Source organism: Polyodon spathula, chromosome 31 (assembly GCF_017654505.1).
Source record: "Polyodon spathula isolate WHYD16114869_AA chromosome 31, ASM1765450v1, whole genome shotgun sequence".
In the NCBI taxonomy this organism is placed as follows: domain Eukaryota; kingdom Metazoa; phylum Chordata; class Actinopteri; order Acipenseriformes; family Polyodontidae; genus Polyodon; species Polyodon spathula.
The window spans coordinates 483910-508567 of record NC_054564.1 but is presented as its reverse complement, the minus strand read 5'-3'; the positions used below and the strand labels follow the sequence as shown (position 1 = coordinate 508567).

Sequence of the window (24658 nt, the reverse complement as noted above, 5' to 3'; positions counted from 1 at the left end):
CCCCCCCCCCCCCACAATTAAACACCGTCACCACCCCCCGCATGTCCTCCTGTATGCTTACACCTGCTTAAATAAACGTAAGAATATATTTATCCTTGTGCATTCTTCCAGAATGCAGGATAATTGTAAGAATTGTAGGGACTTTTATGAAACGCTGTAAATGTGAAACTTCCGAAAAGTTTTCAGACGTACGTTGACTTTTTTCAAAAGAACACTTTTGTCTCGCAATATCACACAGTCTGAAAAAATTTGATCTTCACAATGACGAAAAAAATTTTCAACAGAAGGTTTACGTTTTTTAAGCGACCCCGTAATGCGCGGCCGGCAGCTGTCCGCTTTTGAAAAAAGTTGTCTTCAATGAAAAAATAAAAATAAAGACAGGCGCGTTATTTAAACAGATAGAGCGACACGTGGGGGGCGGGTGACGCTGTATTTATTAGAACCCCTTCACTTCATTTTTAAGCACCTTGCGCGCAACTCGAGTATTGGCAATCCATTGTTCATTCACAGACACCGTCCTCAACTCCTAACGATGCAAACTCACGCATGCAGTAACCTCTCCGCACGCCCCACTAGCTGAAGTGCCGGTGTTCCCGCAAGGGATTTCGTTCGATTGAAGCTTCTGGACCTGGAAGAGAGTGCACAGCTCCTTCCCGGTTTCAATCTTCAGTTTTCTACCTTCCACTTGAAGGAACCAACCCGCCTTGTTCACGGATTCGATCTTGAGATCATTGGCGTGCTTCTCAAACTTGAACTTGTACTTGGGTTCAGACGGCGTGGCCTCGCATTTAGGGACCAGCTGCAACGACAGAGAACCACTCGGTCACACAAAGAGATACACAGCCTGTAGAGGCTCGGGGGTCCAGCGGGTAAAGAAAGGGGGTTTGATACCAGGAGGGTTCAAATCCCAGCCACTGACTCGCTGTGTGAGACCCTGAGCGAGTCACTGAACCTCCTTGTGCTCCGTCCTTCAGACACAAAACAAGCGAGGTGCTATTGGAAGAGACTCTGCAGCAGCAGCGGTTGTTGATGAAGCAGAGTTCACCCCCCCCCCCCCCCCCCCCCCCCCCCGGTCTTTGTGAGTTTGGATAAAAGGATCTACTAAATACTAATTAATAATAATAATAATAATAATAATAATAATAATAATAATAACGGTGCATTGCATATTCTGATCGATGTGTGGGTAGCTTTTAATTAACCCTTCCCTTGGTGTTTGATTTTATTTTATTTGATTTTGGGTTTTTTTTTGTATAAAAACGCCGCCCAGAAACAATGTTTTCAACACCTGGATTTTCAGTTCAGTGTGTGTGTGCGTGTACCTGTGCGTGTCTGTGTCAGTGTCAGTGTGTGTGTGCGTGCGTGTGTCAGTCTCTGTGTGTGTCAGTGTGTGTGTGTGTGTGTGTGTGTGTTTCTTTATCTTTATCTCTGTCTGAAGCGATGAATGCGAGGCACGGTTACCTCCAGAGAGTCGGTGCAGCACAGGTAGTAGAACCCTTGTCTTGGCACGCAGTGAAAGAGAAGCGTCACGTGGTTCCGGTTGCCGGAGTATTCCTGGGTGGTGATCAGCAGGTATTCTGCAACAGAAACGACGCAGACGTATTAATAATTAAAAAAAGAACCTACACCCTGGTTCATAGTACAAGCACTGCCGCCCACATCCCACTCATATATTTTACCATCCCTCTCTGTGCTTTATAATGCTTCCCTATGCTTTACCAGACCTCTCTGTGCTTTAGAATGCTTCCCTATGCTTTACCAGACCTCTCTGTGCTTTACAATGCTTCCCTATGCTTTACCAGACCTCTCTGTGCTTTACAATGCTTCCCTATGCTTTACCAGACCTCTCTGTGCTTTAGAATGCTTCCCTATGCTTTACCAGACCTCTCTGTGCTTTAGAATGCTTCCCTATGCTTTACCAGACCACTCTGTGCTTTACAATGCTTCCCTATGCTTTACCAGACCTCTCTGTGCTTTACAATGCTTCCCTATGCTTTACCAGACCTCTCTGTGCTTTACAATGCTTCCCTATGCTTTACCAGACCTCTCTGTGCTTTACAATGCTTCCCTATGCTTTACCAGACCTCTCTGTGCTTTACAATGCTTCCCTATGCTTTACCAGACCTCTCTGTGCTTTACAATGCTTCCCTATGCTTTACCAGACCTCTCTGTGCTTTACAATGCTTCCCTATGCTTTACCAGACCTCTCTGTGCTTTACAATGCTTCCCTATGCTTTACCAGACCTCTCTGTGCTTTACAATGCTTCCCTATGCTTTACCAGACCTCTCTGTGCTTTACAATGCTTCCCTGTGCTTTACCAGACTCTCTGTGCTTTGTAATGCTTCCCTATGCTTTACCAGACCTCTCTGTGCTTTACAATGCTTCCCTATGCTTTACCAGACCTCTCTGTGCTTTACAATGCTTCCCTATGCTTTACCAGACCTCTCTGTGCTTTACAATGCTTCCCTGTGCTTTACCAGACCTCTCTGTGCTTTACAATGCTTCCCTATGCTTTACCAGACCTCTCTGTGCTTTACAATGCTTCCCTATGCTTTACCAGACCTCTCTGTGCTTTACAATGCTTCCCTATGCTTTACCAGACCTCTCTGTGCTTTAGAATGCTTCCCTATGCTTTACCAGACCTCTCTGTGCTTTACAATGCTTCCCTATGCTTTACCAGACCTCTCTGTGCTTTACAATGCTTCCCTATGCTTTACCAGACCTCTCTGTGCTTTACAATGCTTCCCTATGCTTTACCAGACCTCTCTGTGCTTTACAATGCTTCCCTATGCTTTACCAGACCTCTCTGTGCTTTACAATGCTTCCCTATGCTTTACCAGACCTCTCTGTGCTTTACAATGCTTCCCTATGCTTTACCAGACCTCTCTGTGCTTTACAATGCTTCCCTATGCTTTACCAGACCTCTCTGTGCTTTACAATGCTTCCCTATGCTTTACCAGACCTCTCTGTGCTTTACAATGCTTCCCTATGCTTTACCAGACCTCTCTGTGCTTTACAATGCTTCCCTATGCTTTACCAGACCTCTCTGTGCTTTACAATGCTTCCCTATGCTTTACCAGACCTCTCTGTGCTTTACAATGCTTCCCTATGCTTTACCAGACCTCTCTGTGCTTTACAATGCTTCCCTATGCTTTACCAGACCTCTCTGTGCTTTACAATGCTTCCCTATGCTTTACCAGACCTCTCTGTGCTTTACAATGCTTCCCTATGCTTTACCAGACCTCTCTGTGCTTTACAATGCTTCCCTGTGCTTTACCAGACCTCTCTGTGCTTTACAATGCTTCTCTATGCTTTACCAGACCTCTCTGTGCTTTACAATGCTTCCCTATGCTTTACCAGACCTCTCTGTGCTTTACAATGCTTCCCTATGCTTTACCAGACCTCTCTGTGCTTTACAATGCTTCCCTATGCTTTACCAGACCTCTCTGTGCTTTACAATGCTTCCCTATGCTTTACCAGACCTCTCTGTGCTTTACAATGCTTCCCTATGCTTTACCAGACCTCTCTGTGCTTTACAATGCTTCCCTATGCTTTACCAGACCTCTCTGTGCTTTACAATGCTTCCCTATGCTTTACCAGACCTCTCTGTGCTTTACAATGCTTCCCTATGCTTTACCAGACCTCTCTGTGCTTTACAATGCTTCCCTGTGCTTTACCAGACCTCTCTGTGCTTTACAATGCTTCCCTATGCTTTACCAGACCTCTCTGTGCTTTACAATGCTTCCCTATGCTTTACCAGACCTATCTGTGCTTTACAATGCTTCCCTATGCTTTACCAGACCTCTCTGTGCTTTACAATGCTTCCCTATGCTTTACCAGACCTCTCTGTGCTTTACAATGCTTCTCTATGCTTTACCAGACCTCTCTGTGCTTTACAATGCTTCCCTATGCTTTACCAGACCTCTCTGTGCTTTACAATGCTTCCCTGTGCTTTACCAGACCTCTCTGTGCTTTACAATGCTTCCCTATGCTTTACCAGACCTCTCTGTGCTTTACAATGCTTCCCTATGCTTTACCAGACCTCTCTGTGCTTTACAATGCTTCCCTATGCTTTACCAGACCTCTCTGTGCTTTACAATGCTTCCCTATGCTTTACCAGACCTCTCTGTGCTTTACAATGCTTCCCTATGCTTTACCAGACCTCTCTGTGCTTTACAATGCTTCCCTATGCTTTACCAGACCTCTCTGTGCTTTACAATGCTTCCCTATGCTTTACCAGACCTCTCTGTGCTTTACAATGCTTCCCTATGCTTTACCAGACCTCTCTGTGCTTTACAATGCTTCCCTATGCTTTACCAGACCTCTCTGTGCTTTACAATGCTTCCCTATGCTTTACCAGACCTCTCTGTGCTTTACAATGCTTCCCTATGCTTTACCAGACCTCTCTGTGCTTTACAATGCTTCCCTATGCTTTACCAGACCTCTCTGTGCTTTACAATGCTTCCCTATGCTTTACCAGACCTCTCTGTGCTTTACAATGCTTCCCTATGCTTTACCAGACCTCTCTGTGCTTTACAATGCTTCCCTATGCTTTACCAGACCTCTCTGTGCTTTACAATGCTTCCCTATGCTTTACCATGTTTTTACAGTGTCTTATATGACACAGTGTTGTGCTTTTACTGGGGGAGACTTTTATAAAAGTTACAAACGGCAATAATCTATTTTTAATAATAATAATAATAATAATAATAATAATAATAATAAATAATAATAATAATAATAATAATGGGATTTGGAGTTTCGTACCTAGTTTGAGGTCATCGCTTTGTATCGAGTCGTCCGCTACGAGCTGAAGCCCGCTGAATTTCATTTCCTGCGGCCGCAGTAAGCGGCTGTCCTCTGACGTTAGGATTCTGTAGTACCCGTACTCGTTTTGGCTCATGTTGTCTGTGAAGAGAGAAGATTAAACCAAAATCAGACGCGAAGACGCGGGCAAAGACAGAGCTGCTCAGCGCACCGAGCCTTGGGACCCGGCAGACTAGCCAGCGTTGAAGAGGGGGACCAACCCGCGCCAGAACAAACAAACTGCCCCTTTCTGAAATCACAATTTCCTCAAACGTTTTCAGCGTGGGCTTCCCACCTACCTGAACTAACTAACTACTCGGATCCCAGCTTGGAAAACCCTGATAACATTATTCGATTACCTCTCGAATTTCAAAGATAACTTATCTTAAAAAAAGAGTACCCCAGTAAAAGCACAGCACAGTGTAATACAGCACAGCGTAATACAGCACAGTGACAGCAGAGAGGTCTGGTAAAGCATAGGGAAGCATTGTCAAGCACAGAGAGGGATGGTGAAGCACAGCGAAGCATTGTAAAGCACAGAGAGGTGTGGTAAAGCGTAGGGAAGCATTGTAAAGTACAGAGAGGTCTGGTAAAGCACAGTGTAGCATTGTAAAGCACAGATAGGTCTGGTAAAGCATAGGGAAGCATTGTAAAGCACAAAGAGGTCTGGTAAAGCACAGGGTAGCATTGTAAAGCACAAAGAGGTCTGGTAAAGCATAGGGAAGCATTGCAAAGCACAGAGAGGTCTGGTAAAGCATAGGGAAGCATTGTAAAGCACAGAGAGGTCTGGTAAAGCATAGGGAAGCATTGTAAAGCACAGAGAGGTCTGGTAAAGCATAGGGAAGCATTGTAAAGCACAGAGAGGGGTGGTAAAGCATAGGGAAGCATTGTAAAGCACAGAGAGGTCTGGTAAAGCATAGGGAAGCATTGTAAAGCACAGAGAGGTCTGGTAAAGCACAGGGAAGCATTGTAAAGCACAGAGAGGTCTGGTAAAGCAGCAGGGAAGCATTGTAAAGCACAGAGAGGTCTGGTAAAGCATAGGGAAGCATTGTAAAGCACAGAGAGGTCTGGTAAAGCATAGGGAAGCATTGTAAAGCACAGAGAGGTCTGGTAAAGCATAGGGAAGCATTGTAAAGCACAGAGAGGTCTGGTAAAGCATAGGGAAGCATTGTAAAGCACAGAGAGGTCTGGTAAAGCATAGGGAAGCATTGTAAAGCACAGAGAGGTCTGGTAAAGCATAGGGAAGCATTGTAAAGCACAGAGAGGTCTGGTAAAGCATAGGGAAGCATTGTAAAGCACAGAGAGGTCTGGTAAAGCATAGGGAAGCATTGTAAAGCACAGAGAGGTCTGGTAAAGCATAGGGAAGCATTGTAAAGCACAGAGAGGTCTGGTAAAGCATAGGGAAGCATTGTAAAGCACAGAGAGGTCTGGTAAAGCATAGGGAAGCATTGTAAAGCACAGAGAGGTCTGGTAAAGCATAGGGAAGCATTGTAAAGCACAGAGAGGTCTGGTAAAGCACAGGGAAGCATTGTAAAGCACAGAGAGGTCTGGTAAAGCATAGGGAAGCATTGTAAAGCACAGAGAGGTCTGGTAAAGCATAGGGAAGCATTGTATAGCACAGAGAAGAATGGTGCAGCATAGGGAAGCATTGTAAAGCACAGAGAGGTCTGGTAAAGCATAGTGTAGCATTGTAAAGCACAGATAGGTCTGGTAAAGCATAGAAAAGCATTGTAAAGCACAGAGAGGTCTGGTAAAGCATAGTGAAGCATTGTAAAGCACAGAGAGGTCTGGTAAAGCATAGGGAAGCATTGTAAAGCACAGAGAGGTCTGGTAAAGCATAGGGAAGCATTGTAAAGCACAGAGAAGGATGGTGAAGCATAGGGAAGCATTGTAAAGCACAGAGAGGGATGGTAAAGTACATGCTAGGTTAATCCTAACCCTCTCCCAAACTTACCTGCTGTGATTTCTTCTTCTTTTGTGTCTTGCAGTGCTCCGCTAGGCTGTGGTTGTGTGTGTGTGTGCACACGTGTGTGTGTGTGTGTATGTGTCTGAGAGAGGGAGATTCTGCAGGAGGAGCTCAGTTCACAGTATCTTTATACCCATCCCCACACCCACTCCACTCTTGTCATGCAAGTAGTTCTGTGCCAAATACTATCCTTATTGAGAGGAAATACCGACCAAAACTAGCAAGCTATTCAAAATACCTATGTATTTATTGCATAAGTACAGGTATGGAAAAGAGACACCCTTTGCATAAGAGTTTGATCCATGTCTGGTTTGAGTTTAACAAGACGGGCAGGAGCAAAACCATTTGCCTTAGTGCTAGCATTAAAATACCCCCAATTATTTCAAGTACCCTGAACGGATGCTTCATACAAATTTATTCAATAGGAGACACGTCTAAGAAAAGGTCGCTGGACAGCCTTTCATTATAACCCTGCTAGGAATCTATCACGACAAATCTGCGGCTGTCCGCCCAAGTTTTCCCCATCGGAAGCTCGTTACCGTAGTTTGTAATTAGCGGCATTCAAGGAGGAAATAAAATGTTTAAGAGATACAAATTGCAACATCACAGACCAAGAGAAAAAATAAATCAAATGATTACTTTTCACTATTTTTTGCAAAAGGAGGACATACCTCACGTAACGACCTGTTCCTCTCCAGTTTGAAATAACTTTAGCAGAACAGAGTGTGTTAAAGGGACTAGCAGCTCTTAAAATAAACACATCCTCTGTGCGGGTGTGATCCTCCCAGTAGTACTCAAAGAAATGAAGTAATTTACAAACCGCTAACCAAGATCGTACAACAGTCTCTTGACACAGGGGTGGTACCGACAGACTGGAGAATTGCAAACGTAATACCGATCCACAAAAAGGGAAATAAAACCGAATTCCGGGTTCATAAACTCTTGTTTTCCAACTCAAGGTGCCAGCTGTGTGGTCGGACAGGTGTCTCTTGTTATTTTTTTTTGCATGAGGCGTGTCAGCTTCAAAAGCTTGTTTTTAATTATATGTTCAAACCACAATCCAGCGAGCTGAAACCACGCATCGCTGTTTTTTAGCACACGGGTAGATTTTTGGGTATCACTCGCGCTGTGGACATAGATGGGAAGGCGAGTCGCGATTTCATTTTGCGTCCTTCTTTCGCAGAGGCGCACAGACCCCTTACTTGCCTTTATATATCAACGACCTGTTAGATCGATCGCTTATCGATAGTGATTTAGGGAGATGATTTACTTAAGAAATCGGTCTTTCCATGTCAGCAGGGGTTTGGATTTGTAATTCACCACCTGGATCAGTCAGCAGCAGACGTGACATTTGAATCGGTGACTTTCTGATGACAAGCCCTGGACTTTAACCGCGGGACCGCACTGTCGGTACCTTTCATATCATACCTTTCAGAGTGTATCATCCTTCGCCCAGGCTTATGCGATGTATTTACTGTGCTGCTGTGTGAGTTTATCATACCTCCCCCCTGACAGCTGGTAGCTTGCCAAATCCCAAGCCTCGTCCTCTCCCAAGAAAACACAGCAGCGCTTCATCAGTGCGGATTGCGCAATGGCGTTCTGGTTCCCGACATCAGCATGGCGAGTCCCGAAGGCGAGTGGAGACGAAAATCTGCAGCAGACCCAGTGGGAAAATTCCACTCAGGGCCGTGCACAAAAGGAGGGAAGTGGGCCGGTGGGGGGGGGGGGACGGTGCAAGCAGGGGCACTGGCCCTATCAATAATCATCTCCAAAATATCGATTTTGCCCTTTCTGTCACTGACCTTCACAAACTGAACGCATTTCCTCGTAACGTGTAGTTACGGACGCGCGTGGACTCGGTTTGCACCCGTTCCCCCAGAACGTGCAGCTAAGCAGTAGCGGATGTGTCTAAATAATGCTCAAGTCCACCTGCAGTGGGGGGGGGGGGGTTGTTTTAGTTATTTGCTTATTTGGACGGCAAGAGTCAAAGCTATTTCAGCTGATGCTCATAGTGTTGGAGATTTGTATTTCTCCTCACCCTTTGACTCCTGCATGAACCCCGCTCTTGCACTGCGGTTTAAAAAGCTCAGTAGTTATAGGAAATGCACGCCACGGTGAAGTGGATACAGAAATAGTTATTGGACAATGGTGTTTGTAATTTTACGTTGTAATTTCCTTATAATTTCTGTGTAATTCTGGCCTGCTGCATTTCGCCTTGCAATATATAGGAAGCTGCAGTAAATGGTTATGTATATAACCTTTAATAAAATGTCATGTGATTGTTAACATTTACCATGGTCAATCAATATTAAATAACTAATTATAATGCATACCAAACTCCCTACCAGACCCACTCTGTGCTTTACAGTGCTTCCCTGTGCTTTACCAGACCTCTCTGTGCTTTACAATGCTTGCCTATCCTTTACCAGACCTCTCTGTGCTTTACAATGCTTCCCCATGCTTTACCAGACCCACTCTGTGCTTTACAGTGCTTCCCTGTGCTTTACCAGACCTATCTGTGCTTTACAATGCTTCCCTATGCTTTACCAGACCTCTTTGTGCTTTACAATGCTTTCCTATGCTTTACCAGACCTCTCTGTGCTTTACAATGCTTCCCTATGCTTTACCAGACCTCTCTGTGCTTTACAATGCTTCCCTATGCTTTACCAGACCTCTCTGTGCTTTACAATGCTTCCCTATGCTTTACCAGACCTCTCTGTGCTTTACAATACTTCCCTATGCTTTACCAGACCTCTCTGTGCTTTACAATGCTTCCCTATCCTTTACCAGACCTCTTTGTGCTTTACAATGCTTTCCTATGCTTTACCAGACCTCTCTGTGCTTTACAATGCTTCCCTATGCTTTACCAGACCTCTCTGTGTTTTACAATGTTTCCCTGTGTTTACCAGACCTCTCTGTGTTTTGCAATGCTTCCCTGTGTTTACCAGACTTTTCTGTGTTTTGCAATGCTTTCACGGCGCTGAAGATTTATTTTTGTTTTGTTGTGTCATTTTAAGAGGTATTGCGTCAAGCACCGCTTGGTTGCACGCAAGCATTCTTCAGATAAATAACTGCACTCTATCAGGGTATTCGGAACAAGATCGAACTTGCAGGCCCTGTCGTCTGTGCGGTCACATATTACACAGATGTAGATCTGAAGATATGACATAGATTTAACTATCGAATAACTCCTGCCGGGCTAGCGCGCTTTGCCCACGCTGCATTTTCCCGTCACATCGCTGGGATAGACGAAACACGTTTATTTTCTACCGCTGCCTTGTTATTAGTAAAGCTACAATAGCAAATTAAGTATGTTATGCTGGACAGACTTTATTACAATGGTTATAGGCAACTGTATTTAATAAAGACGAGACTCTTGTGCGCCGTCCTTCGGATGAGACGCCAAACAAGCGAGGTCCTGTTGGAAGAGACTCTGCAGCAGCAGCAGCGGTTGATGATGAAGCAGAGTTCACCCCCCACCCCCCACCCCCGCTCTGGGTAAAAGTGTCTGCTAAATGACTCAATAATAATAATAAGAATAATAATAATGCTTGAACTATTGAAAATAGCTGAAAAGTAGTTCTGGCGTTGGAGACATTATAAATATATTTCTTGTCACGTCTCCCACAAATACAGTTGGTGCTAACTTTTTTGGTTTTGTTTTTTGCAATGCGGTTTTGCACGAAGGATTAACTCGTGACGCTCGAGTCGCTGCTCAGAATTGATTTTCTTGTTATTATGTTTTAAAGAAACCCTTTGAAGAACAAGCGCTGGATTCCTCGCGTACCTTCCCGCGGGCGGTATGCATGCACACCTCTCCTTTCATACAATGACTCTATATTACACCTAGGAATGAGGGTCACAGGCACACACGCGTGGAAATAAGGTCCACGGTCACAGGCACACACGCGTGGAAATAACGCAGATTTCAGCTGGTGGAACCTGCATGCCCTTCTCACGCAATGTTAAGGGCTGTAGCACTATAAACACAGCTATACAGGCAGCGCGCACAAGACGAATCAAATTCTTGCTGGTTTAGTTACTGGGCTGGATCAGCGGATACACGCAGCGGCACAGAGCTGGTTTCGATCGCCTTGCCGAAGTTGGGAGCGTAGGCTGAACAATTCAAGAACAGGGGATCCCAAACCCCGGTCCTGGACGGTCCGTTCAGTTCTACACCCTTAGCAGACGCTTGTATCCACAGAGACTGGGGGGGCGAACTCTGCATCATCACCATCCGAATCTCTATTTCTATATCACGTGTGACACAATGCTTAGTGACCACCTCTATTATTATTATTATTATTATTATTATTATATATTATATCCAGCCAAAATAAGTGTTTTGTGCAAGAAAAAGATAATCCAGTAAAAATCTTTTGTTTTCTCATTTACAAAACGGCGCGCCCCCACCCCTACCCCCCCTCCTCCTCGGCGCCCAGCAGCTCCTGGAAAGAGGTCCCGCAGGGCGGGGGGGTAGAGGCGCGAGTTCCTCTCGATGCGCAGGGAGCGCCGCACTGGGGTGAAGAAACGCAGATCCTGACCGTCCAGGAGAGGGGGGGGGGTCCGACCGACGAGCCTCCACACTGGAGGGGAGGGTGGAGAGAGAGAGAGGAGAGAGAGAAAGAATATCATGCAAAAATCCCCAAAACAAATGCTTGTGAGGGAGCGGCAACAGCAGTAACAGATTCTGCAGCGTCCTGCCGTGGGGCCAGAGAGACAAAGCAGAACGAAACCTGACTCATCATTAGGGCAGAGTATCTGTGCAATACTGGATGAACTTGTCACGCACACACAGAGACACACACACAGATCGTTTATGTCTTCTTTTGCGTTCTCCAATGCATCATATCTTTGGTAAAAACATGTTCAACTTCTCATGCCGATGAAGTATTTGATCTTGAACAAATCGAGAGAGAGAGAGCGAGAGACACACACACACACACACGCACAGGGCCTCTCACCCTGGAGTGGCAGTGATCCTGTACTTCACCCCAGACGACCCTTCTTTGTCCGTCCCTAACCCGGCACGGGGCGGGCGGGGCTCCCGCCTGGCTCCCCCTCCTCGACCTCAGACCCCTCGTCACAGCTCCCGGGAGCCGGCTCCTTCAGCACGGGGTCAAAGTGCACTGGAACACCAGACAAGAGGGTTTGAAATGAGTTTGATTCTCAAAACACAGGGGCGCCAGCGCCACCTCTACCACGCAGGGGAGCCAGCGCCACCTCTACCACGCAGGGGAGCCAGCGCCACCTCTACCACACACAGGGGCGCCAGCGCCACCTCTACCACGCAGGGGAGCCAGCGCCACCTCTACCACGCAGGGGAGCCAGCGCCACCTCTACCACGCAGGGGAGCCAGCGCCACCTCTACCACGCAGGGGAGCCAGCGCCACCTCTACCACACGCAGGGGCGCCAGCGCCACCTCTACCACGCAGGGGAGCCAGCGCCACCTCTACCACGCAGGGGAGCCAGCGCCACCTCTACCACGCAGGGGAGCCAGCGCCACCTCTACCACACGCAGGGGCGCCAGCGCCACCTCTACCACGCAGGGGAGGCAGCGCCACCTTTACCACGCAGGGGCGCCAGCGCCACCTCTACCATGCAGGGGAGGCAGCGCCACCTCTACCACACGCAGGGGCGCCAGCGCCACCTCTACCACGCAGGGGAGCCAGCGCCACCTCTACCACACGCAGGGGCGCCAGCGCCACCTCTACCATGCAGGGGAGGCAGCGCCACCTTTACCACGCAGGGGCGCCAGCGCCACCTCTACCATGCAGGGGAGGCAGCGCCACCTTTACCACGCAGGGGCGCCAGCGCCACCTCTACCATGCAGGGGAGGCAGCGCCACCTTTACCACGCAGGGGCGCCAGCGCCACCTCTACCACGCGCAGGGGCGCCAGCGCCACCTCTACCACGCGCAGAGGAGCCAGCGCCACCTCTACCACGCGCAGAGGAGCCAGCGCCACCTCTACCACATGCACGTTAAAAATGACCAGTCAACAACACTGGTCAGGTCTGTGCGTCAATGCTGCCACAGTGTGTCGCATTTCATACTGAAAACTAATTTTCCATCTGAATTTCTGTTGACATTTTCGAGGTTTAAAATATTTAAATCCATCAGATCTGAGTGTTGGGTTTCTTGTGTGCATTATTTATATATATATATATATATATATATATATATATATATACACACACACACACACATACACACAACACACACACACACACACACACACACACGCGCCTTGGAACCCTTTTTACTAATTTTTTTTTTTTTTTTTTTTTTTTTTTTTATTTGGTTCAGATAATTTAAAAACATAACTGCTCTCAGTACATTTCAGACAACAGCCCTTCTTCAGCTGTGGAGAAACAGGAACCACAGCGCAGCCAACCTGTTATCTGTTCGATAGTATCGGAAGAACGCTTTGTTTGCCATTCAACTGAATTCATTACGTTTCCTTCAGCGTTTCGTAAATCCAGCCTCGCTGCAGGTCCAGCTGCAATCCGTTAGCAACTGCGCAATCAGAAATTGCAGTTCAGCCCGGGCCAGCTAGAGTGAGACACTGAGACACGCGGAGACTCACCTGTGGGTTTGGGGGCTTCCTTTTTCTTAAGGATCTCAAAGACGGCAGACTGGAGCTCATCGATTGGCTGAAAGAGAAACCGAGTCAGACAGGAAACCCAGCCACACAGAGAGTACTGGGGGGGGGGAGCCAGTCCTCAGCTTGGTGGGTGAAGTCACCTCCCTGGCAGGCGGAGTCACAGCCCCAGGGGGGGCAGGGTTACCTCACCTACATTGTCGGGCGCACTGCCTCCTCAAACAGTGGGAGCACATTGTAATCCCCCTTCCGCTCCATCAGCCGCATTCTGCACTGCCAGAACCTGGAGAAGCGTTCGGGCCAGGGGCACGCGGGCCAGCACTGCAGACACCTCCTCCGCGGGACAGCCCTGCGGCCAGGGGGGAGAGTGTAAAATCACAGCCCACAGCTTCAGCTCTGTGTCTAAATGTTGAACTGGCTGTTGTAGTTACGCTGGTTGCATGCAGGGGTATCAATCATGACCCTCATCCTCTCTCCCCTTCCACCCCTCTCCTATCCCCTGCACCAGTCTGAGGGAGCCTGCCAGCATTGCCCCCCATGCTGTTCCCTCTCCCAAGCCCCTGCACCAGTCTGAGGGAGCCTGCCAGCATTGCCTCCATGCTGTTCTCTCTCCCCAGCCCCTCTCACCTCCTGCACCAATCTCAGGCAGTCCGTCAGCATTGCCTCCACGCTAGTGACCAGGCTGTTGATGTCATCCTCCTCTCGATGGTGGCCCAGAAGGAGCGCCTCCCCGCAGCGGGGTCCCCCCTCTTCGCCTGGGGGGTGAGTTTCGGGGGGCGTTTGTAAGATTTCCCCTTCGCCTGACGCCACTGCACCAGCTTCCTCCTGCAACACACAGGGCTGGGAATCAGACTCCTATTGCACAGCGGTGTGATCCAGTCCAGGTTTTACTAGCAGCTTGATCAGCCCCCAGTGTGTCTGATTATTAATCTCCCAGTGAACCTGTTCTTTTTGTTGCACAGTATCCTTCAGTCTGTACATGTCTGTTACAGGAATGAATGCAAACAAGTCTCAAGCTGCGTTGTGTGTTTTTGTATCCCAATTTCAGCATTGAGTGTTTTTATAGTCCGGGAACAACAAGAAAAAAACAAAAACAAAAAAACAAATAGTTTATTTTTTTAATGCATGAGTCAGAAAGGGCTGGGATGGAAATAAAACTCCCATAAGTTTCACTTATTAATAACAACACAGTGTAAAATTTGTTTTTGTTTTGGTTCCTGGGTAGTAAGTGTTATTTCCTAATTGCTTATGCCTCAAAAGTATAGAAAATGGCTATTATTCCCCACAAACTTTGCTTTTGTGACCAGGACAGTGATATTTCAAAGTATCACTATTTCCAATGAGAAAACGGGCAAATGTGTGTCATTTCGTTCACAAAGTCAGAAAAAAAACAACATATGAATCCAAATTAACATGTATTTATACTGTAAATACAGTATAATCGTAAATCTCGAAAAACTACTCACTTCTAAATCTTTTGTAGTCATTTTTGTATTACTTTAGTATAAATACATGTTAATTTGGATTCATATGTTGTTTTTTTCTGACTTTATGTAAACGAAAAGACACACATTCACCCGTTTTCCCATTGGAAATAGTGATATTTTGAAATATCACTGTCCTGGTCAAAAAAGCAAAGTCTGTGGGGAATAATAGCCATTTTCTATACTTTTGAGGCATAAGCAATTAGGAAATAACACTTACTATCCAGGAACAAAAAAAAATAAAAAAAATTGTTACACAGTGTAATAATAATAATCAGAAAAGAATCCTACAGAACACAGATAATATTTTTTTTTTAAAAAGGGAACTCGCGTTTTTATTGGGGAAAGCACAGTGAACAGCAGTACCCTCTGGCCTCGATTAAGAAAACGTGGCGAAATAACAAAATTTTGCTGCTTCGTGCTTCTTTTGTCGCGCCTCAGCAGAAAGTCAGTCTCTCTGTTCCTCTGGTCAAAACAGCCGAGACAAAGAGACGAGGGGAGGAGGGGAGGAGGGGAGGAGGGGAGGAGGGGGAGGCCCAGATTTAGCTGCCAGTTCAATATTTAGCTAAATGTTTTAGGATTTATAAATTATGTCTGAATGTACACATTAAAAAAAACAAAAAAACCACATTTATTTATTTTCACAACATTTATAAATCTGCGGGAAAATACAAGATTTAACTTACATCTGGCAAAAAAAAAAAAAGGCTTTTTTTTACACGGCACCCCATAATTTCAGTCTACAGCATGCAGTGATTACATGAGCTAAGGGCAGCAGTTAACCCTCGATCTTCCGGACAACATTATACCTCACCCCTGGCCCTTTGATAAAACTGGCTCTGTTTTGACCTGATCTTGCGCTATCCCCTCTCTTATTGTCCTACTGAAACTTTCTGGGAACATAGACACCAGACACCCCCTCTTTTCAAGCTTGTACAAACTGTAGAAATATCACCCACAGTCCTGTTTGGGTTAACAGTCTCTCTCAGACTCTTCCCCTGTGTACATTGATTAAAATACAGAGCTGACAATGAACCTGAATCTGGTTGGATAGCGGAGAGTAAATCCATTAAATAGTCATTTTTATATATAGCGACTTTCATAGAGGAGCAGAACCACAAAGCTTTAAAAGATACGAGACTAGGGTGTGTGAGCTATGCAACAGCTGCAGAGTCACTTCCAACAACGCCTCACCCCAGAGACGCGGCACAAGGAGGTTCAGTGACTCGCTCAGGGTCACACACAGTGAGTGGCTGAGCTGGAATTTGAACCCGGGACCCTCCTGCTGGTTACAAGGCCGTTTCTTTAACCACTGGACCAAACAGCATCAAATACAAAAGTATCTCAAAGCACTGCAGTACAGAGCAGAACAACAGAACAAACCACAATGCATTTGTATTAGCAGGTCACACACACACACGCACATGCACACGCACACACACGCACACACACTCCTGCTTTTTTTTTTAAACACCTGTTCATTTGACAACGATGAATAAAGAGAATTGTAAGATTGTACAGGCTTTAAAATCTTACACGATATCGGACGATAATCAGCACAGAGAGCCAGCTCTTGACTGTTTTCACAAGAGAGAAATTAGTGCTGTATTCATAGGCTGTGGCAGTCAATTAGAAATATAAAAGTAGGGGAGATAAGAGACCAAAAATGCTTATAAAATTTAATTTTGTATCCATCTCGGCCAGGAGATTTTCCACAGAGCAGGGAAAGCATTGCTGCCTGCCTGTCTGCCTGCCTGCCTGTCTGCCTGCCTGCCTGTCTCTCTGTCTGTCTCTCTGTCTCTCTGCCTGCCTGCCTGCCTGCCTGTCTGTCTGTCTGTCTGCCTGCCTGCCTGTCTGTCTGTCTCTCTGCCTATCTGCCTGTCTGTCTGTCTGTCTGCCTGCCTGTCTGTCTCTCTGCCTGCCTGCCTGCCTGTCTCTCTGCCTGCCTGTCTGTCTGTCTGTCTGTCTGTCTCTCTGCCTGCCTGCCTGCCTGCCTGCCTGCCTGCCTGCCTGTCTGTCTGTCTGCCTGCCTGCCTGCCTGCCTGTCTGTCTGTCTGTCTGTCTGTCTGTCTGCCTGCCTGCCTGCCTGCCTGCCTGTCTGTCTGTCTGTCTGTCTGTCTGTCTGTCTGCCTGCCTGTCTGTCTGCCTGCCTGCCTGTCTGTCTGTCTGTCTGCCTGCCTGCCTGCCTGTCTGCCTGTCTGTCTGTCTGTCTCTCTGTCTCTCTGTCTCTCTGTCTGTCTGTCTGTCTCTCTGTCTGTCTGCCTGTCTGACAGCACAGCAATCTCACCACTCTGTCTCAGAAACGATATGGTTTCTCAGTCCAGATCGTTAAAGGCTGGAGGACCTGTTTGATGGGATGTGTTAGGTGTGATGAAACGCTGTCAAGCGTCATGTGAATAAAGAATCAGTCTTAATGAATCTAGCTCGGGGCTGCCTGCAGTAAATCTCCCTTCACAATGAACACATCAGGCAGAGAGACAGACAGAGAGACAGACAGGCAGAGAGACAGACAGGCAGAGAGACAGACAGGCAGAGAGACAGACAGGCAGACAGGCAGCAATGCTTTCCCTGCTCTGTGGAAAATCTCCTGGCCGAGATGGATACAAAATTAAATTTTATAAGCATTTTTGGTCTCTTATCTCCCCTACTTTTATATTTCTAATTGACTGACACAGCCTATGAATACAGCACTAATTTCTCTCTTGTGAAAACAGTCAAGAGCTGGCTCTCTGTGCTGATTATCGTCCGATATCATGTAAGATTTTAAAGCCTGTACAATCTTACAATTCTCTTTATAAAAGGCAGATCACTAAATAGCTCTCCACCTCATGAAGCCCTTCCTGTCTTGAGAACCAGGATAAGATCTGGCTCCTTCGCAGCTCAACAGACCCTTTCTGGGGAGGGTGCCTCATTCTATCACACAGACAAGATAACAAACCCTACAGTATTATCCCTACAGTACTGTATTGTTTTGTGTTGGAGATTTGCCCGTGCGTTTCATATGTGGTTACATTCTGCATTGTGTATCAGCGGATTTCCTTTTTGCATCATAATTAAACTGTTCCTTCTACAGGGTGTTGCAATGGTTGTTTATAATTGACTATGGAGCTCAATGCATCGGTGATATTCAAGGAAGGAAGTGGTGCAAGTTAAATCTGTCACTGGGATTCACGATTGCGTCACGCAGGATGCATTATTGCACAACACAAAAGCGCTATGCTTTCCTGGATAATAATGTACTTGAACCACTTTCATAATACGCAAACTTCTGAGTGTGATTTTTGAAAATGACTAAGAAGAAGCGACCGCACTGTACATTTCGGTGAGAACAAAAGGAAACTCCACGAGAAATTCCTGCCACAACATCGAGGCATTTGCGATTATAATAGCACTCATATAAGCATCCTCCAGCACAGTGCGATACAGCACAGTGACAGCATGGGGAAGCACAGAGAGGTCTGGGAAAGCACAGGGAAGCATTGTAAAGCACAGAGAGGTCTGGGAAAGCACAGGGAAGCATTGTAAAGCACAGAGAGGTCTGGTAAAGCATAGGGAAGCATTGTAAAACACAGAGAGGTCTGGTAAAACATAGGGAAGCATTGTAAAGCACAGAGTGGTCTGGTAAAGCATAGGGAAGCATTGTAAAGCACAGAGAGGTGTGGTATAATACATATTGTATTCATATAGAGCGCTTTTTATACAAAAGTATACAAAAATACAAAAGTATCGCAAAGCACTATACAGAAAAACAGAACAAACCACAGTGCATTTGTATAGCAGGTCACACACACACACACCACTATATTTATAAAAGTGTGTTTCTAGTCTTGACTTGCAAACTGTAATGGTCCCAGCTTCCCTGACAAACGAAGGCAGAGCATCCCATAATTTCGGAGCTCTGCAAGAAAAAGCCCTCCCTCCTCCCGCGTCCTGTGATCTCAGAGTGCGGTTTGGAAGAGACGGGGTCAGTAACTCCTGCAAATAACAAGCTGCTAATCCATTCAGGACCTTGTGAGTCAACAGCAAAATCTCAAAATCAATTCTACACTGCACAGGGAGCCAGTGCAGAGAGGCCAGAACAGGGGTCATGTGATCACTTACCCTGGTTTCAGTCAGAATTGAGCACCGGTGTTCTGAGCTGCAAACGGGATAGCACACGTCCTGGGACACTAGAAAAAAAAAAAAGTGCATTACAATAATCAGTTCTAGATGAGACAAAAGCATGCGTTAGTCTCTTGGCATCAGTTACAGAAATAATTCGTCTAAGTTTGGCTAGATTTCTCAAATGGTAAAAAAATGACTAATCTGTGTCTCAGACGAGGGCTCAGGATCAAACTCTTCATTTCTAGCTCCAGTTTCACTGAGAGGCTGCAAGGGTCGAGCCCATGTAATCCCACTTTTCCTGTTAGTTGGGTCTGTGCGCCCACCAGCATAGCCTCTGATTTGATCTGAATATATAGCATTCTGTGGCATTTCATGCTTGATGTCTAGAAGGCAAGTAGCTAATAACACCCAGGCAGAGGAAATTCTCGACTTTAGAGATAAATATAGCCGGGTATTATCAGCATACAGCATCTGAGGATAAAGTCACCTGTCGGCAGCATATATACTGAAAACAGCAAGGGGGCTAGACTGAAACCCTATGGCGCACCACAGACAACTTTTGATATGCCGATTTTACCCCCCCCCCGTGTGTGTGTGTGTGTGTGTGTGTGTGTGTGTGTGTGTGTGTGTGTGTCCAGTCGTCTGCCGGCTTCGGGGAGTATTATAATAAACAGTCAATGTTGAAAACACAATCAGATGTTCTCTTGTGTGTACATGTTGCAATACTTAATGATGGGAATATTTTAACACAGTCAGCACCGCCCCACCGCGCTCGGGAATTTCCGAGCGCGCCGGATATATAGAGTCTCTCCGGAGAGAGGAACGCAGAGCAGATCCACAGAGCGATAGCAGCGGAACAAACCGAGCACAATACCGCAAGCAAAGCAAGGCGAAGCGACGCAGCTGCCCTGAAATATACTGCATAACGACACCCAGCGCGACTTCAGGTACAGGAACTCCTTCTGCTGCTATCAACATGACGAGCGCCAGCATTGCAATTAGGAGCGCTATTGATATTATCATCAATATTATTATTAGTATTGCTGTTATTGATATTATTATCATCACTCTGATTATTAGTATTATTATTATAGCAGTGGTATATTCTATAGTAAAGTGTTAATATAGTGACCCAGTCAATGGCGTCTCATTCATGTAATCATTCTCATCGCTCCTGTGTTTGCTGCGCGATGTCTTGCTGAAATGCGCTCCAGTCTGTTTGCTGCACGGTCAGGTTGCGACGCTGCCCCGGCTGTATTCGCTCCTATCGAAACCTCTAAGAGTCGAGGCATCATATCTGTATGCATGCTACGATTGCTCATATAAGTTTGCAGGTTCTAATTCAACGTGTACCCTTTCTGTTCCCCTGTGTAGATTGTGAAAATGAGCTGCAACACACGCGTATCTTCTGAAATGGCTAACGAAATCGTCAGGTAAGACAGACAGACAGACGCCCTGCGGTTTTTTTGTTTTTGGTTTGTTTTAATGCGTACAGCGGTGTCCTGACGCGCTCTCTCTCTGTGTCTCTCCTGCAGTGAGATCTTCGAGTCAGGCTGCCCAATGCTGGACGAGGTGAGCACCTTTAAATAAACTCGAATCTAGTTTTTATTCTGCTGGGTTTTGCGAATGCTTAATTATGATGTCTGTGCTATTGACAATAAGGATGCGCGCTGGAAACAATATACCTGCCGTGCTGTTTATTTGTAGAGTATCAAAGTTTGTTATTTCAGTGAAAACGTGCATGCCATTAATAAAAAGGGCGTTGTTTAATAGTATTATAATTAAATACATATCTAATAACACTAAATGTATTTGTTACTCGAATCTTAGGTCCTGTAGCCCCACTTGTACAATTTGTTAAATGCTATTAAACGCAATTCAACGCAAAAAAAAAAAAAAAAGTAACAATACCGACATAGAAATAATTGTAATTAAACGCGCTTTCTCTTCTCGCAGAGTGTGGAAATTGAGCAGCCGCTGTGCGACAGTGGTCTGGAGTTGCGGGTGTCCGGCTATGTGCGCTCCATGAGTCAGGCAGTCACGCTGGTGCTGGCCGTGGAGAGGCTGAAGAGACGGTCGAGGAAACCCATCGGGTCCGAGTTTTCCGACTTAGACCTGCTGAACATTTTGATGGAACACGTGAATGAAGGTAGGACCACTTTCAATTTTTTGGGGGGGAAAATTTTATATATATATATATATATATTAATGAATTTAAATATACTGTTTAGTTAGAATTATTTTAAGAAAAACAAACAATATTAATTGCAGTTTTTAAAAGCAGCTCTGATTTTCGTTGAATGCCCTTTCTTGGGGTGAACTCGGATGTCATTGCAGCTGCTTTGTGCTAAGCAATGACGTCACTGCACGGTGGTGATGTCATTTTGTTCCACGCGTGACGCTTAATTGCAGAAATGTGTTTTACTGTTGCTTTACAAAAGCGGTGAGGAAAGGTACGCAATTTATAAAGAAAACAATAATAATAATAATAATAATAATAATAATAATAATAATAATAGATGCGGTATCAATCCCCTCGTTTAATATCCACGCGTTGAATTCCCGCTCCTCAGAACACGTGGATCTGAAGGTGTTTCCCGACAAAGAAAGCTTTGCGAGGGAGCTGAGCCGGCGCCGCGCAGACGAGCCCCACTCGATCTGTGACGCGGAGAAGAAGTCGTGGGTGCTGAACGAGCTGGACGGACTCCCCACGGAGCTGACAGCAATGATGCTGCAGGGTCCCAATATCTCACAGCAAGGTAAGCGGGGCGGCTCTGACTCCAAATAGATACAAACAACCCTGTATACAAACAGCACGCAGTGCAACCCTGAATACTCGAGTGTTGGCGAATTTGTGTCGCCTTTCTGTTGAATTTGATGCACCGTTACTGTTTTAAAGTTTGAATTGGTTTTCTTACATTCTCCCCTCCTCTCCCCGCAGTGACGCTGAGCCTCTCCACCTACATACCTCAGACCCAGCCCGGAGTGGGACAGCCCGTGGTTCTGGGCATCGGGAGCAGTGATCTCTTCCTGTCCTGCAGCGGCCCGGACGACTCGCCCGCCTTGGAGCTGGAGGTGAGAGAGAGAGAGAGAGAGAGAGAACCAACACATCCACACATACAGAGAGAGTGACCACACACCACTCTCTCACACACACACATACAGAAGTACACACCGACACACACTCACACAAGACACAGACACACACACACACAGAGAGAGACACACACACACACACACACACACAGATCACACACACACACACACACAGACACACACACACACACACACACAGACACACACACACACACACACACACACACACACACACACACACACACAGACATCACACACACACACACACACAGACACACACACACACAACACACACACAGACACACACACACACACACATACAGAGAGAGACAGGACACACACACACACACACACACACACACACACACACACACACAGATCACACACACACACACACACAGAGAGACACAGACACACACACACGCACAGGCGCTAGTTTGTTTATTGGTTGTGTGTTTATGAATGCACGCATTAATAACTCAGATCCCTAAGCTGTTTGTTTTATTCTGATGCTTATTTCTCAGATGGTGCAGGATCGGGGCGATTTGAAGACGATCCACACGGGCAGCGCCACGGTCCGGTTCCTGTTTTACAAGCGGGACAGCGGCAGCACCTCCTCGTTCGAGTCGGCTCGGTTCCCCGGCTGGTTTATCAGCACCGCTAGGAACGTGGAGCGCGTCAGAGTGACCATGTGTAACGGGAGGACGACCGCCGGGCGCGTCACCGACTTCCAGGTGTCCCGCATTTGACTGGACAACGGAGCGACTCGCACAGACCAAACCAAGAGTCATTTGGTTTTAAAAAATATATAATGTATGTACCAAGTACATTGTTTTTTAAGATAACGGTAAATACTTTGGAGTTCGGCTAACAACAACAACAACACAAAAAGACACATTTCTGATTGATTGATTGATTGATTGATTTTGCACCGGTGTGCAATTTGTTTTCGGGATGTACCAAGATGGGAAGGAAGGAGAGGGGTGCTCCAGGTATTAATGTAATGAATTCATATTGAATGTGATCTTGCAGGATGCCATTATATCTTAAATAACCGTCTGGAACAGTGCCCTATGGACTGATATTTTATATTGTAGTTTGTTTGTTTATTTATTTATTTATTTATCTATCTATGTATTTATTGTTATTTGTATACTGTTCTGTACAGTTTTAACTGATTGTGGGCTGTGTTTCATTGTTCTGTTCTCTGATACTGAACCCTCAAAGTTACGATTATATTTTCTATTAGGGTAATAATTAATGTCATGATGTAATTTCCTGCCGTTTTATTTAAATATTTGTGTTGCTCAGGTCATTATTATTTATTTGATTGTATTCTCCTGTCGCCTGTGAATCAAAATAAATGATTGTTATTATTTTTAAAATGCATAACTCTTTAAGATCGCTTATTAGCATCACATTGAAATCTCTCCCCCCACCCCCGATTCAATATAATAGCAGTACATGGAGTCAATAATAATAATAATAATACATGATGATGATGATAATAATAAGCGGATTCTTGCTCCGAGCCCCTCTCTCGCTTGACACGCAAATTATGATCACGTTAGGTTTGGGTCCGAGCTATTTTCCGCCTTTGCTTTTTTTTTTACTGTTGTTAGATTTGTGGCTGTAACTCTTTCAATACAAAGACATGAGCGGAGGCTGTGTGGTCCGGTGGTTAAGAACCCGTGGTCCCGGGTTCAAATCCCAGCTCAGCCACTGACTCGCTGTGTGACCCTGAGCGAGTCAGTGAACCTCCTTGTGCCGCCTCTCTCGGGTGATCAGGTTTTGGAAATGACTCTGCAGCTGATGCATGGCTCACACACCCTAGTCTCGTATCTTGTAAAGCGCTTTGTGATGGTGCTCCGCTATGAAAGGCGCTATATAATTAAAATTATTAAATGAAGATTATAATGATGTCTCAACTCTAAAGCTGATGCTACACTCTTGTCCGCAGCCTGCACACTTTGCATTTCAGCTGCTATAGTCTCCGGCTGAATGATTTGTTTATAACATGTGTTCATAACGCGATTTCATTATTTTTTTCTTTTCATTTAAATGCATCTCGTTTAATTTCGGACCAGTGTTGCCAAGTCTCACAAGAAAAAAAACAAAACGAAAAACAGCGGCACTGCCTTTCAAAACAAGCCCAATTTCAGAGGGGCGGGGTGTTTATACAAATTCCTTTTTTTTTTTTTTTTTCATTTATATATTTTTTTAACCATGCCTACAACCATTTTGGTCACCTATTTGACCCCCCCCCCCCCCCCAAAACCGCGACTCTCAAAAAATTAAAGCGACTCTCAAGCCCAAGTCCGCTTATTATAAGCGGTCTTGGCAACACAGGCGTCCGAATAAAGCAGCGCTGACTATTACACTATTGACGGCGACGCCCAATCACCGCACAGTAGAACACAAAGCAGCCAATAAACACCAGGGAGGGGGGCGGGCTAATCCGAACGGCACCTCCTGGATTAGGGCGTGGTCCAGTGACACGCTGGGCGGGCTCTCCAGCTGCCCTCCTGATTGGCCCGTTCAAATATTTGAACTTCTTGACCGGCGAGAAGTTTGATGCAGATGGGAATTCAAAAATAA

At 45.9% G+C, this 24658-nt stretch overlaps 2 protein-coding genes across 9 annotated transcripts; one reads left to right on the top strand and one right to left on the bottom strand.

The window, feature by feature from the left end:
- Positions 1 to 494: 494 nt before the first annotated feature.
- LOC121303110 lies at positions 495 to 22021 on the bottom strand. 8 transcript variants are annotated; one of them, XM_041233574.1, is made up of 9 exons: positions 21933 to 22021; positions 18962 to 19029; positions 14004 to 14201; positions 13569 to 13725; positions 13362 to 13428; positions 11738 to 11902; positions 4769 to 4909; positions 1462 to 1577; positions 495 to 799 (listed from the first exon to the last, which is right to left on the bottom strand). In XM_041233574.1, the coding sequence occupies exons 7-9, from the start codon at positions 4902 to 4904 to the stop codon at positions 527 to 529; spliced, it is 525 nt and encodes a 174-aa protein (XP_041089508.1). In that variant the 5' UTR covers positions 4905 to 4909; positions 11738 to 11902; positions 13362 to 13428; positions 13569 to 13725; positions 14004 to 14201; positions 18962 to 19029; positions 21933 to 22021; the 3' UTR covers positions 495 to 526. The 8 variants fall into 8 exon arrangements, with proteins under 8 accessions (XP_041089508.1, XP_041089507.1, XP_041089510.1 ...); XM_041233573.1 differs by having other exon boundaries at positions 13362 to 13725; XM_041233576.1 differs by lacking the exon at positions 11738 to 11902.
- Positions 19766 to 23321, top strand: LOC121303108 (interleukin-1 beta-like). Its single transcript, XM_041233569.1, has 7 exons — positions 19766 to 19911; positions 20339 to 20397; positions 20500 to 20536; positions 20921 to 21113; positions 21538 to 21723; positions 21906 to 22039; positions 22585 to 23321. Exons 2-7 carry the CDS (start codon positions 20348 to 20350, stop codon positions 22807 to 22809), a joined length of 825 nt encoding a protein of 274 aa, XP_041089503.1. The 5' UTR covers positions 19766 to 19911; positions 20339 to 20347; the 3' UTR covers positions 22810 to 23321.
- The last annotated feature ends 1337 nt before the right edge of the window (positions 23322 to 24658 follow it).